Genomic DNA, 14,525 nt, shown 5'->3' with positions numbered 1-14,525 from the left:
GAAAGTTTATTACTAGTGGTGGTGGGTGAATCCCAAAAGTTCTGACCTGTTTGCTAAATTGCTAACGTTTCATCGTTGCTCAGACTTCAATGGTGGTTCTCTAACGCCTGTTAAACATCTTATTCTCACTTTCAAACCTCTTAAGCCTCTTATTGCAGGCTTCATCTCTGTCTTGTTTTGTGTGTCATGTCTAGCAAAATCTAGGTTATACCAAGGCTTGGTAAACTCCACAGCGTATCAGAGATGTAGCCAAGCACAGATGCTGTTTACAAGAGAAGAAGTTTTCTGTGGATTAAAATTGGGGTTTGTATCGTAAGTCTGCTTGCAGGAGGAGATTGTTTGCAAAGGCGATAGCGAACTGTGTGTTGTGCTGTCAGCTGTGACAGAAACGCACGTCATCAATTAGTCTATGGTTGGGGGTGCCATGGCACCCCACACCAACCTGACTGTTGGATGCTGCCCTCCACCCAGAGCACATATGTGCTCCCTCCTCCTCCTTTATACTGCCTTTCGCTCTCACTGGACCTTCTGCTGAGCTGTTCCAGCATAGTAGATCAAGAGGAAAACTAACCTTTTCAAAAGAAAACAGTTTTCTACCAGGTTAGTTCAGTAGCCGCCCATTATTAGATAGACATAGCCTTGGAATTGCAGATTCTGACCCTCATCTCCATCCAGAAAATGGAATACTGTTCTATTTCATAGAGCCCTGATGAGATTTGACACTTGCAAAGAGCCACGAGAATGCCAAATTAATGCTATAAAACATGGGATTTAGATTTTATAATCATGGATCGCTGAAGGCAGTATGTCATGCTAGGTACAGCAGATGTCCAAAAACTAGTATGTGACCATGATATATAGCACTTTAACCACGTGTGACTGTCATGGCTTTGTGAATTTACAAGTCGTACAGCTCTAAATTGTTAGCAGGTTTAAACATGTATAATCTCCATCTGAAGCTTTTTCAAGATCGTTGCCATTGAAGGGCAAAAGGGTATCATAATTAATTTCTGCCTTTAGTTCTTACCTTGGAAGATCTGTCACGAGCATGTTTGGATTCTCTTATTTCTCTTAGTTATTTTAACATTTGCAGAGGGGCCAGTAATCAAGGAGATCCACCCACTCTGAAAAGGAAGAATCAGGGGTAGATGTGGAAATGGAAGAGAAGAATAGCTGGAGTGACCAAAAAGACTCTTTAGGGGGCATGGGGAAGGCGGGTGTCTCTTCCCTGAAGGATGAGGTCTGGAAGTGGGGAGCTTTTGCCTTCGCCTTCAGCAGTGCCTGGTTGAACCTGTCCGTATTACTGCTTACGCGTTTATTAATGGTGAAAGAGATGGCTCTTCATTTCAAGTATGCCGAGCTGTGCATTACAGCAGGTGTTTAGAAGGACCTAGGGTGATACTGGGATAGTGCAGTGAAAACAAGTTTTGGAATGCTTTCATTATCTTTTCAGTTCTGGTACTGATTTGTGTGTGGCCTGGGGCAGGTTGACCTCTTCTTGTTTTCTCATTTGTACACCAAATAGAATTGCTGTCCTACAAAGTATGCTATTTTTAATCCTTGGCTGTGTTCTCAGTATAAAGAATACCATGAAATTAATGTGATAATTGCATTCAAGAAACACTATAGTTGTATTACTTCTTCGTAATGACGAAAGTAGACAGTGCTTTTAATGTGCCATTTTTCTGTCCTCACAGTTAGCTATTAAAAGCTTTGATAAAACCAAGTTAAAGTCTGTTGAAACGCTGGACCAGAGCAAAATTAAGATTATTGACACAGGATGCAGTGGTGAGTTTGTGAAACAAGGTGACACGATAGAAGTTCCTCACAGGAGTAGATTAATGCACCGAAGACACACTGTTAATGTGCCACTTTCAGCAGAGAATGTCAGCAATAATAGTTTATCCAGCCCTAGAAATCCGAGCATTTCACAATCAAGAGACTGCTGTGATGACTTGCTTTCAAAACATTGACAAGGAAGTGCGAATTTGATGTCAAAAGCTGAGGAACTAGGTGTTGTTGATGCCAAGAACCCTTCGCTGTGATGGGAGAATTCAGCGATGCTTGCCAGCCTGCCCTCGAACAGCATACAAGGATGACTCTTCGGCAGAAACAGAATGTTCCGAGCACTTTCGAAGACTGAATCCCCTGTTTATGTTGGAGGGAACTATGCAGCCAGGTTATTACTGATCTCAACAAACAGGGATCTGCTGAGATGTAGACAGCAAAATTACTTTCCTATTCTACTTAGCACTTATTAAAAAATTATATGTAACAGTAAACCAAACCAAACCCTGTATTGTATTTTTCAGACACCCACTTTGTTTTTAAAAGTCTTTGAATAATTTTTGCATCTTCAGTTTTTATCGCTACATCGGAGTAAGTATATATAAATATATATATATTTATATATATAAAGATATATTGGATAATAAGGTATTTATTGCCAGAGGTAATTGAAATGTCTCTATTTTTATTGTAATGCTACAAACCGTTATAGTATATATTTCCGTATAGTTCAGTAGCTGGGAAAACAATAGTCTATAACATCTGTGATGCCACATTAGAAATTTATACGTGCTATTAATGTGAAGGGATGTAATCCTTGTTGTCTTTGCAGTGGTCCCCTGCATTGGATCTGCAAGATTAGGTTCTTATGCAGGAGCCAAGATAGTGGGAAAAAGTGGGAAAAAGAGAGCCCTTGACAAAGCTAAACTTTGGACTCACTGTTCACAGCCTAATAAAAAAAAATACGCAGAAGCAAGCATGTATGAGGACACACAAATTTGTTTTAAGTTGTTTGGGGGTTTTTTGTCCTTCCTCTAAAGCAAGTCATGCAAGAACGCACAAATATTCATGATTCTGAAGCTGGGCAACATCTGCAGACAAAACTGCTGCTTAGAAACCGGCTCCAGACTGCTCTTTAGACAGGCGGATTTCCAATGCTGAAAGGTACTTCTCACGTCGGTAAGGATGTGTTGGAATAGGCCAAATACTACCTCATTCCTAGAGGTGATCGCTGAAGAACTGAAAGCTCACAAGTAACTATGAGATGGCTGCTTAGATTTGGACTTCAGTTTCTGTTCCGGTTATGGTAAGAGAATGTGTGAATAGCACAAGCCAGGTTTCTAAGTGCAGTATTGTTTATTCTGGGCTCATCACATCCAGCTTGCACTTTATTTCATAAACTATTCGTATGAATAATTCTGTTTCTTTTAACTGTGGTATTAGTAAACTGCTTGGCAAAGTACAAAGCCGGAAGACATACTGGTGGTGTGATTTTTTTCAAATAACTTTTTAATCTAAGAGGTAAAATGTGCAGGAAAGTGCACATAGGGACATTTAGAGATGAGGGTCGTGTGTTTATTTTTCTAATAATTTATGAGTTCATCTGATTTTCTAACGTGCCTTGGATTTGTGCCAAACGATGGAAAGAAAAAAATAGTAAAATAACTCTTGAAAATGTTGTTTTCTTTGAGTGTTTTTTTAAAAGCATGGAGTCTTTTATGCAGATTTCTTTGCTTTTATTTTTGTAGACATTTGAAGACTTCACCTGGTGTCTATGTGCAAATTGAGGGATCTGTTGGAATTTACTCTCACATCACCTTCTTCCCTCCTACACTCATGGATTACTATTATTAGCTTGTGTGGTTTTGGATTTAAGGCATAGAGGTGTACAATATTGAGTCATTACTGAAACCGAATGTTTTCACATAGCTTCCTTCTCTAGCTCTACATTTCCATTAAAAAAAAAAAAGGGTAGGATGGATGTTCAGCTATTACAAGCCAGGAGACCAAGAGGAAAGAGAGATGAACTAGGTTTTTTTTTCTTTTGACACTATAAAGATGACCCTGGAGCAAGTCACTTATCCTTACTTGTAGCAAAAATTACCTACGTATTACTTAGAAAGTTTAAGATACAAGTAAACTTTCATAGATCTGATTTCCAAACTACATACTGAAAATTTTGCTTGTGTTTTATTATACTACGCATTTTAACTATATGATTCTTGTCTTAAGACTTCTTGACAATATGGATGACAAAAATCAGTTTATTAGCTTTTTAATACCGGTGATACTATGCTACAGAGTGCAAGTACAGAATATACTGCTGTTAACTACCAAACAGGAGTTAGTACAATGACACGAAGTTCAGCATCAAGTCTTTTTTCTTAATAATAAGCATAGTGTGGTTGAATAGCTTTGGAAACAGGTTTTAAGATAACTTATTAAATAACTTTGAAAAGGGTTAGAGATAAGTATCAGAGGATGTGAACTCTGAATTTAGGGTTTTTTGCTTGGTTTTTTTTTCTATTAAAACCAAGTTTTGAATACAACAGGTTAGGGAAAACAGCTTGTTCCACACGTATTTTAAGCATAAAGTAATTTGCTGTAGTCTATGCAAGTGATGAAACAGCTGCAACACTCGAAGTTTCAGCTCCGGTATGAATGGTTATGTAATTATTGGTTAATTTTACTCTTATTGGCCAAGCGTTAAAGTAGCTCTTGCCTTTGAAATAGACACCCCCCCCCCCCCCCAATGAAATATAAAATTTGCTGGAAAAAAACCCTAAGGCAACTTAATGCAGACTTGGTGCATATTGCCTACTGTATTCTTTAACAAAATTGGTATTTTAAGACCTCTAACAGGAGCATATGTTTTTTCTTTAGAGTTTTATAGAAAAAGTACAAATTTATTAGAATTAACGTGAGTTTTCTATTCTGTTACAGAACAGTTGTCTTTGTGAACCTGAGGCTACGTAAGCGACCAAGCCACGCTTCGGTTTTATTCAGCGTTCAGCCTAGGATAAAGCTTATTTCCAGGCATTTTGGATGCATAGCATATGTATATAAAAAACCAGCACTTAAATGCCAGACAGTTCCACTAGAATCTAAATGAAATAAAAATTATAACTAACAAACTATTTAGGTAAATTAAATAATTCGTGAGAATCCTTTGACATGCTTAAGCAAGCTTGTAATTGAAAAATACCTTAATATTCCAAGATAGGATGATCAAAGGCTAAACTGGAATAGGATTTGAAGGGAGTATCCCTGGAAGCTTCTCCTAGCAACCTGTAGTGCGAATAGGCTGAAGTCCGCTTCGTGACACTTGCGATTCGTCTGCAAAGCATGTTACTGTACTCTCCAGTCTTAATCTCCAAAAGGTTGTAAGGTAAAATAAATCCAAAGCATTACTGCGCATTTTGACAGCCGAGATTCTGGAACAGCAAGGCAATAAAGCTTATGTTGTTCTAAGCAGAATATCATAAACTTAGGAATGGGAATATGAAGCATGGATGCTTAGGATGTATCTGTGGCCCGAACGGGAAAATTTTTAAACTACCTATCAGCACACCTTGGCTTGAAACTCTTCACGCTGGCAAAGGGTCATTAGTCTAAAGAAATTTAGCATACACCCACAATATTCCTAAAGTTAAGGAATCCTAATTACAAACGTGGACAAGCAAAATGCCCAGTCTAGTCCAAATGAAACAAAAGTAAGAACTGTTTAAATACTTTTTAACCACATTCACACGAGATGAAAAACACCCACTAGTGCTCACTTTAAACAATTTTATTCTGTTCCAAAAAACACTGCAGTTGGGATCATACACATTCCTGTTCTGTCAGAACAGGGTTTTGTAATGGTAGAGTGTTTATCAGCACATTACAGTATTTATCCTACTAATTTCCATAACCATATTTTTGAATAAACGTGTAGCACAAGTTCAGTTTTACTTTATGCATGCAGGAGTTGCAGAAAGTTTAGGAAAACGGTCTTTTTTCAAGGTAAGAAACACTCCAGCCATTTGATAAAAGTGGAGGTAGTTTTAAGAATATAACGATACCAAGTGTTTGAACAGTGCTGTATTACACAGTTAACTTGCTCGTTTTGAGACAGGTTGATTTATTTCATAGGGGAAGAGTTCAATTGTATGCTGGTTAGTTTCTTTACACAGACCGCCTGACATGAAGTCCTCTGATCCAAACACTGCTTTGATACCTTCCCTTTATTTTAAAAATTGCCAGTAAGGACTTGAGAGCCAGTGAGCTGCTGGACAGACTTCCTTCAGGGGCACAGGAAACCTGGTTCCTAACACTTCTGTGATTTAGAGCCTGGAGATAAGTCTGTACACTCCTGGAGAGAGTGGCTGTTGCCAGCTTTACGCTTAACAACTCCTCCTGTTATAGTATCTCCAACAGCAGCAAGTTAAGTGTGTGCAGTTACTGAGAGCATAGCTTACACACCGAGTAAGGGGCAACAAAATGTTCATGCTAATGAAGCAGGGGCAATCCCACTGCTCAGCCTCTTACACTACAAAAATTTATGTTATAAAATCCCCTTCTCGGATTTATTTTACAAGTTCATTTGTTTGCCTTTTTATATATAAAAAAAAAGTAAAGAAGCGTAAACATTTTCAGATCTTGCGTTCTGCCTGATGACAGTGTGCTGCCTTTCTCCAGGCCTTTTGTTTGGCAGCCAGTCTTACAGTAGTATTAATAATCATCCTCTTCATCAGAATCCAATACTTTCCTTCTGTTGAACTACAATGAAATACGTGACGTGAAAACAGAAGGGTCACGGTAAATCCAACACAGCAAGCCTTTCAATCTCCACGCATTTGACAATGAATACATTACACGGGAGCAGAGCGTTCACCCCATCAACCACCCCACCCCCCGGCACAACGGTACAGGGCAGGCACAGGGTAGTCTTGCTCACAACAGAACACCGATATCCCAGTGACAGCATCTGCAAATTTTACTATCGATAAGGACAGCTGTGATTAATCCCAGCACTTACCAGTGCAGGTGTTAAAAGAGGTATTAAATACAAAGTTAAGTTCTACCCTGAACTGAAACGGTCTGACGTGCAATTTTTCTGCTCTGTTTAAGAACAAAATTACATTTAGGAAACAGAGCTTACCTTTACTGTTGTTTTCTTTTCCGTTTGCTGACTCACTTTTTCAAGTATTTCTATCAAACCCTGTTCTGATACCTAGGAATGCAAAAGAAAAGCCGCATAAACACATTCTGCGAGATGCATAGTATCAAAAAACTGAATCACATTTTCCCTTCTTATAAAAGGTGTTTGATGGAATTACATAATAATATTTAGAAGCTCTCAATTGCCTTTTTTGGTTATGTAACTGACAGATGTTAAAAACATCCATTTTTTGTAGAGTGAATTAAGTTTGAAAATTAATATACGCAAGAAAGAATTAGGAAAACATAACTCACCTTTCCAGCTAGCTGTCCAAATCTTGCCATCTGTATAAGATAATTCTCTACTGCTTTTGCTTTGTCTGGTTTCACAAGTGCTAAATTGCTTACTGGAACAAAAAACAGGCTCTGTTCATGTTGTTTTAAACCATACTCAGATACCTTCACTAGTAACTAAAAAGTGACAATGTCCCTATGAAACGGTCGTCTTTATGCCAGGGTCATGAAATAAATTGAAAAAGGCATTTTCATGTATGTAAAATAAAGATACAAGATAGTTATATTTCTTACTTTTAAGTATTTGTTCTTAATTGGAGTAACCAATTTTGACTCTCACTAAAATTCCTACTATTAATTAAAAAAAAATATTTTGATTAACTAACATCATTCAGATGCCAGTTAACCCCTCCCCTCCAATCACTGATACCACCAACTGAAAAGCTGTAATAGTTTTATCTTCCCATCACCAACAGTATTTTTCTAGTCTGGCCTCTACACAAGCACATACGTGCTTGATTTGAGCAGCACTGGAGTGCACTAGATGAGAATTTTTTTTATTAGAAAGTTACTTGGATACTTACATCTTGCACGAGCCGCTTGATCGAGAACTTGAGCTAAAATAGTATTTCTTATCTCTGCTTCCCTGTAATGAAAAATGAGCCACACATTAAAAGTGGGATTTCAAATACCTAAGATAATATTCACAAACCAGCAAACTGTGGAAGACTTTCGATCCATGTAAGTGACTTCTTGAGGTCACTTCAAACCTTACATTTACACGATTTCTTTTACAGCATTTTCTGTCATGAGTAGCTCTATGTACGTTGACAAAGTTACATAGCTGACAACAAAGAAACCCAAGAAATCAAGAGAGTTTACTACTTACACCTTTTTACTGTTTATTAATACATCTTAAAAGCCATGCTACCCACTGTAAAGATAATGCATTCAGTTCCATGTGGGATTTCACCAAAGGCAAGTGTATGGTAGAGCAGACATAAGGAATAGCCCATGCAATTGCAATACAGAACAAACCTCATTATTTATTTAGAATTTTTCAGTAAGTCTTCATATACTTACAGTATTTGACTAAGTATTTGCAAAACTGGCATTTTAGTTTATGCATTTCAGTTAATACAAACTCTGACTGTGTGCAAAGCCTAGTCTTCAAACACTTGTTTTCAATTTTCTACTTGGTGCAAATACTAAATGCTGTTTCTGCACTAAGCTCTGACATGAATTGTTTTGTTTCGTATTTTTAACAGCAACAGATGTCCCAGAAAAATCAAACTGACTAAGAAGGCATGTTCCCATTGCACTAACAGAGCCAAACCCAAACTCATCGCTCAGACAAAACTCTCGTTTGGGAAGAGCTCTGCCAGCCTTCAAGATTTTCTTATGACAAACCCTGAAAAGCCAAGGTTTCTGACTTCCAGAAGCAGATGACAGTGGGAGTGATGATGCTTCCCCAAAACATCCTATTGTATCACTAAACGTCATGAGATGATTGCCCTCAGCTGAGTACCAAAGTGAAAATGAGCTGCTACTGCTGTTTTCCTCCACACCCTCTCGCCCCAGTCAGGGTTCAAACTGCCTGTTGTAGATCATCCAATATAGTGGTGGCTTGGGAGCCATGCTTAGATTAACTCTTTGACATTTCAGCTTCTTTGTTAGTGATTTTTCCAACAACAACAAAAAAATCAGGTGAGTATTCCAAGAAGATTGAATACTCGTAAAAATATAAAAAGCAAATACTTCAAAACAATTACATGTAAGACCAAAAGCCAATAGTTCTCATTTATACCTCTGTTTTGCTTCCTGTTGCGATGGATCACCGGAAGGATCCTAAAGAATGAGATCAGAATAAATACAATCATCCAAAAACATTCCACATCGGATAGTAAGTTTAAGCGTTCCAGCAGAATCAATGTAAGCTAAACCTGCATGCGAAACCTGCCTGACCATGGACGAGATCCTGAAAATAAGAATCTGCTGCCCTAGCAAATAAATGAGCCATACTATGCTTTCCTCACAAAGCAGTAATGTAAACTGGTGCGGTGATGAGTGCTACTGGATCTATCCAGAGATTGCTGTAGGTTTGGACGTGAAAAGGCCTTCCCGTCAGGCCTAGGATAATTAACTTTCCTAAACCCCAGAAAACAGACAAAAGCATTTTAAACCCATTCAAGCAGGCCAAGGACAAATGAAATTCAATGTAACACTTTGTATTTATCAATTATTTATCAATTATCAATATTTATCAAGAAAATACCATCCTAGCATGGTATCTTGGGACCAATATAGGCATCTGAGATGACTATTCAGAAGCAAGTAACAATAAAAGAGGAAAAAAACCGAACTTTATGTTGAATCTGCACCTCAAATTTTATAAGTAACATTTCAAAGTGTGAAAGCAGAACGGGAAACCACACAGAGGGAGGACACGAGGCTGACCGCAGGTTTGAAAGATGGCTTCAGAGGAACAACGGCACAGACTGATGGACTTCAGCTCTGAAAGCAGAGACCCCTGGAAGGAGTGACGGTGGGAATCCGTGAGACCGCAGGCGTCACGGAAAAAGAGGAGACACGGTGATGCGCTGAACCGGCCAGGGCAGCCAGCGGGCCCCAAGGGCCCCCCCTCCCCGTCACCGAGGCCGCAATCGGCGACGTCTCCAGCCAAAGCACCGGGCACGGCCAGGCCGCTCCCCGCGGCCCCCCCCGGCCCCGAGCCGAAGCCTTTATTCACGGAGAGGCCCCCTCAAGGCGCGCCCCCTCCTCCCCGCCGTTCCCCCTCCTACGCTCCCGAGCGGCGGCCGCCATGCACGCCCGAGAGAGGCCCGGGCGGAGGGAGAGGCTCCGCCGCCCCCCCGCGAGCGCCCGCCGCCCCCCGGCCCGGCGGTAGGGAGCGGGGCAGTGCCCGAGGGGGGGCGGCAGGGCGGGTGCCCCCGCGCCTTACCCCGTGCTTGGCCTGTAGCTCGGCCAGACGCTGCTGCCGCAGCGCCTCCAGCTCCTCGTCCGCCATGGCTGAGGGGCGGCCGCGGCGCCCGCCCTGCGCCTGCGCTGACGCGCCAGCGGCTGCCGGGCTACCGCCCCGCGGGCCAGCGCGGACCCGGGGTTGCCCCGCCGACCGGCCTCGCCTTAGGGCGCAGCCGCCCGCACGGCGGGGCCAAGGGACAGCGGTGGCGGCGAGCCCTCCCCCGGGGCCTGGGTGGCTTCCCCCCGGCTCCCCTCAGCCCTGCGCCACGCAGGAGCTCGCGGCGCTGCCCGCCCGCCTCTTCCGTGCCGGGATGGAATTGGAGCGGAGCGGAGCGGGCGAGCGGAGGGCCGTTCTCTCACGGGTGAAGTGCGCAGCAAACGGGTCCGTGTTTTGTTTTTGCAGATGGGCGAGTGGCAGGCGGTGGCCAAAGGAGCGTGGCCTTCGGTCGGGGGTGGGCGGGCACCAGGAACGCCGAGGAGCGAGGCAGAAATCGGGGGGGGCTGTCCTGGTTTGGGCGACACAGCACTAATTTCTCTTCTAATTCCTGTGAAAACACCGCAGTTCTAGAAGACTGGTGTCTGAGCTTGTGAAAATATTTGCTTTCTAGGCAGCTATGGTGTTGTGGGTTTCAAGGTCTCGGTGTTTTCGAGCTTGCCAGGTGCAGGGATGAGGAATCCAGGTGCAGGGATGAGGAGGAGCGAGAGCCGGGCACTTGACCCAAGCCGGCCAACGGGATTATTTCGTACCATCAGCGTCGCATTCCCTATAAATTAGAAAGTTTGCTGCAAAGCTCTCTCTCTCCCTTGATGGCTGTGATCCCGAGAACTTCGTGCCCTGGTGCCGGACCCCCGAGGCCTTCCCTTCCTGCCAACGCCGCAGCACTCGCAGTGTCCCCCACATTTGCTGTCCCCTGCGGGGAGTGCGCCGCTTCTACAGATAGAAGGGGCTGAGGGTAATCCTTGTGTATTTTATGTTGTTATCGGGATCAGTATTGCTTCTTTAGTGTTACTAATGTTAATCATCTAGTCTTAGTCTATAAAATCTGTTTATATTTCAACCCTCAGGTTTCCTTGTTTTTTTTCCAGTTCCCCTTCCCAGGTGGGGAGGGAGCATCAGGTGAGAGAATAATTGTCTAAAGGATAATAAGTTGTGGTGGGTGTTTTTTTTCAAACCGTGACAGTTTCGTATTTCCATTTGTCTGTATCATTGTAGTCTGCTGTTGTTATTGTAGCCACTGACCTTGGATCGGTGGCACTGGCTGTGTATCTCCTATAGGTCCTCTGATTTCCTCAAAAAAAAGGAGGGGGGCAAGATTTGGTTAAGCTTCCCCCATGTATAACATCGACTGATATTTCTGCAAGCTCTGACTTGAGACCCTGTCGTTCCTACTCAAAAACTTTGCATCCATCCAGATAGACCCCGATTTTAAGTTTATCACGGTATAAACATGCTTCTCAGGCTATTTCAGGAGCACGTTTTCAGTGGATTTCAAGGAAGGTTTGGGGTTTTACTTCCATGTTAGCAGCAGAGGGAGCCCTAGTTCTACAAAAGAGTATTTCTTCCTCATCGTGCCATAAACCAGAAAACAAAAAAAAAATTGGCTTTTTTACTGTGCAGTATGTTCTCACAGATGAGGGTTTAATCTATATCGTACACCTCTGCTGCTGTAAATTCATGCTTCATTGTTCCACCATATTCTTTGCTTCAGTCAGAGAAAGCTGCAGTAATCCTAATACTTCATCTAGCTTTATAGATAATTGTGTTGCATGTTTGATTGCATATTATTTGCGTAAAGGTTATGTCTTAATAAGTTGTTTTAAATGAGTTTATTAGCGGTGATCTAGTAGTTGATGATTTTTTATGTTTTGAGAAAGTATCGTTGTAGTTATTGTCAATTACAGTATGAGATTCAGAAAGCAAAAAAGGAGAGTTAGGTTCATTAAAAAAATCTGCACATGCTACATGCTTCTGTGCTCTTTGTTAATCTGCTGAAATATAATTGGGGCTTTTTGTGTTTCAGGTGTCTCGCCGTACGGGTCTGGCGACGCTCAGTAGACCTCCCCCTGCCCCGGTGTTGTGTTAAAGGGCAAAGTAATTTGCACGGTGGTGCTGCGATATTGTCCTGGTTTGAGCTACACGGGACTAATTTCTCTACTAATACTTGGTGCAGGTGCAGGGATGAGGAATCCAGGTGCAGGGATGAGGAGGAGCGAGAGCCGGGCACTTGACCCAAGCCGGCCAACAGGATTATTTCGTACCATCAGCGTCGCATTCCCTATAAATTAGAAAGTTTGCTGCGAAGCTCGCTCTCTCCCTTGATGGCTGCGATCCCAAGAACTTCGTGCCCTGGTGCCGGACCCCCGAGGCCTTCCCCTCCTCCTGCCGTCGTAGCGCTCGCAGTGTCCGACGTTTGCTGTCCGCTGCTGGGAGTGCACAGCTTCCTACGGATAGAATGGGCTGAGTATAATCTTTGCGTATTCTGTATGGGTATCGGGATCAATATTGGTTCTTTAGTGCTATTAATGTTGTTTGTGGAATCCTACTCTATTAAATCTGTTCATACTTCGCCCCCCCGGGTTTCCTTGTTTTTTCCCGATGCCCTTTCCCGGGTGGGGAGGGGTCATCGGGTGATAGAACAATTGTCTAAACGGCAAGAAGTTGTTACGGGTCTCTCAAAGCATAACAGATGTTTAGACCTAACAGAGGGGTTCCGGAAGGGAAGGAGAAAGCGTTCTCAGCCCTGACAGAAAACAGGCAGACCCTCTTCTCTGTCTGCGGCTTTCCTGTGTGCGCGAGATGAAGCTGTTTTATTTTTCTCCCTTGTTCCTGGTCTGAATAGCTCTGAAGCTGCTGCCGCGGGTTTGCAATTTGCGTTGCTGCGTGTTTGTGGAGTTCTCGTTATGGATGACTTCTGCTGTGGCCGAGTGTCAGGAGGCGGTTTTCGGTTTAAAGCTTCAGCAATGGCATCCGCTGAAATCAGCGTAGGTGAAGCTGATCCTGCGCGTGCGGCTGCGCTCGCAGGGGTGCTCGGGTGCTCCTCGTGCAAAGAGCGAGGTGCGCGTGGGCACCGGCAGGGTTGCGCTGGGGTCTGGGCGCGTGCCGTACTCCTGCTTTTGGGAGACGGCAGAGAAGGCGGAGGGCAGTCGAAAGCTGGCAGGGACCCTGCGCAGGTCTGATGGCTCAATGGCAGTTTTAAAAGCTCGTGACCGTCTGGAGAAAGAGCCTGGAAGAAATCGTTGCCTTTTTGGCAGGAGGCGGTTCAGCGGGCCGGCCGGTGGGTTGCTGTACCCTTGAACAAAAATGTTCACCTTGGGCCGTCTAGGGTGAGGAAACCTTGGCTGTACGTAGGCTTGAGAAAACGCGCCTGTCCGTGTCTGTCACCTGCGTGCAGCCGGGAAGGTGGCTCTAGTGCAACTGAAGCTGCCGGTGAGTCAACGAAAGGCAGGGTGGTCTGAAAAATGCAAGAGCTCTCGTGGCCTGCCCCAAGAAGCGTCCCAAAGGCGATGCCAAGTACTTTTGGGGTTGTAGGGGGGGGGTGTAGTCCTCCTCGGCCACGCCCCCTCCCCGCCCCCGGTTGCCATAGGCCCCGCCTCCCCGCGCTGCCCCACCTGCCACCCCTCCTCGGCCCCGCCTCCCGTCCCCTGGGCCCCGCCTCCCACGCTTGGCTGACCTCTGCCGGAGCCCCGCCTCCCGCCCCGGCCCCGCCTCGCTGGCCCCGCCCAGCCCTGCTCGGCCCCCGGCTCCCCCGCCCCTGCAGCGGGGATGCGCGCATGCGCGGTACGGCGCGCGTCTGCGCTCGCGTCTGCGCTCGCTTCTGCCACCAGGCGACCAAAAGCCGGTCCTGCACCCGGGGAGCCGCTCATCCGCAGTACAGCGCGATGGTGCGAGGGGCGCGCGTGCGCAGGACAGCGAACTGCCGCGCGCTCGCTGCCGCCACCGTGCGACCGAACGCCGGTACTGCGGCCGGGGATCGGCGCATGCGCGCTACGGCGTGATGGTCTGCGCTCGCATCTGCCGCCTGGCGGCCGCAAGTCGGTACTGCAGCCGGGCGGCCGCGCCCGCGCAGTACAGCGCTCTCGTGGGTCCTGCCTCCTTCCCGGCCTCTGCCGCGCCTCCCGTCCTCCTCGGCCCCGCCTCCCCGCTCGTCCCGGCCCCGCCTCGCCACTAGCCCTCGGCCCCGGCTGCCTGCCGTCTTCCCCCCCGCCTCCCCGTCTCGGCCCCTCTTCCCCGCCCGCCTCGGCCCCGCCCTGCAGCGCCGGTCCCGCACGGGCCGTTGCCGGGCGCCGCCCCCGGCGGCGGGGGAGGGCCAGGGCCACCGGGG

General features: G+C 45.1%; 2 protein-coding genes and 1 long non-coding RNA gene across 3 annotated transcripts in view; 2 read left to right on the top strand and 1 right to left on the bottom strand.

Annotated features, from left to right (window-relative positions):
* Positions 1–3,501, top strand: part of ANKRD27 (ankyrin repeat domain 27) — a 37,671-nt gene extending 34,170 nt beyond the window's left edge. Inside the window, exon 28 of the mRNA XM_082489232.1 lies at positions 1,698–3,501. Within this exon, the coding sequence (XP_082345358.1) occupies positions 1,698–1,973 (276 nt within the window). The 3' untranslated portion in view covers positions 1,974–3,501. The remainder of the gene's footprint in view (positions 1–1,697) is intronic.
* A 2,062-nt stretch (positions 3,502–5,563) lies between these two features.
* On the bottom strand, positions 5,564–10,314 carry PDCD5 (programmed cell death 5). Its single transcript, XM_082489188.1, has 6 exons — positions 10,184–10,314; positions 9,032–9,072; positions 7,809–7,870; positions 7,246–7,337; positions 6,932–7,003; positions 5,564–6,549 (listed from the first exon to the last, which is right to left on the bottom strand). The coding sequence occupies exons 1-6, from the start codon at positions 10,247–10,249 to the stop codon at positions 6,502–6,504; spliced, it is 381 nt and encodes a 126-aa protein (XP_082345314.1). The 5' UTR covers positions 10,250–10,314; the 3' UTR covers positions 5,564–6,501.
* Positions 10,315–10,633: 319 nt separating this feature from the next.
* LOC309676912 lies at positions 10,634–12,767 on the top strand. The gene is made up of 3 exons (XR_014269638.1): positions 10,634–11,156; positions 11,290–11,320; positions 12,225–12,767. It is a non-coding gene; the product is annotated as an uncharacterized lncRNA (long non-coding RNA).
* Positions 12,768–14,525: the final 1,758 nt, after the last annotated feature.

This window comes from Vanellus vanellus (genome assembly GCF_965231255.1).
Source record: "Vanellus vanellus genome assembly, chromosome: 12".
Classification (NCBI taxonomy): domain Eukaryota; kingdom Metazoa; phylum Chordata; class Aves; order Charadriiformes; family Charadriidae; genus Vanellus; species Vanellus vanellus.
The sequence above is the reverse complement of the archived record's forward strand: the minus strand, read 5'-3'. Positions and strand labels throughout refer to the sequence as shown.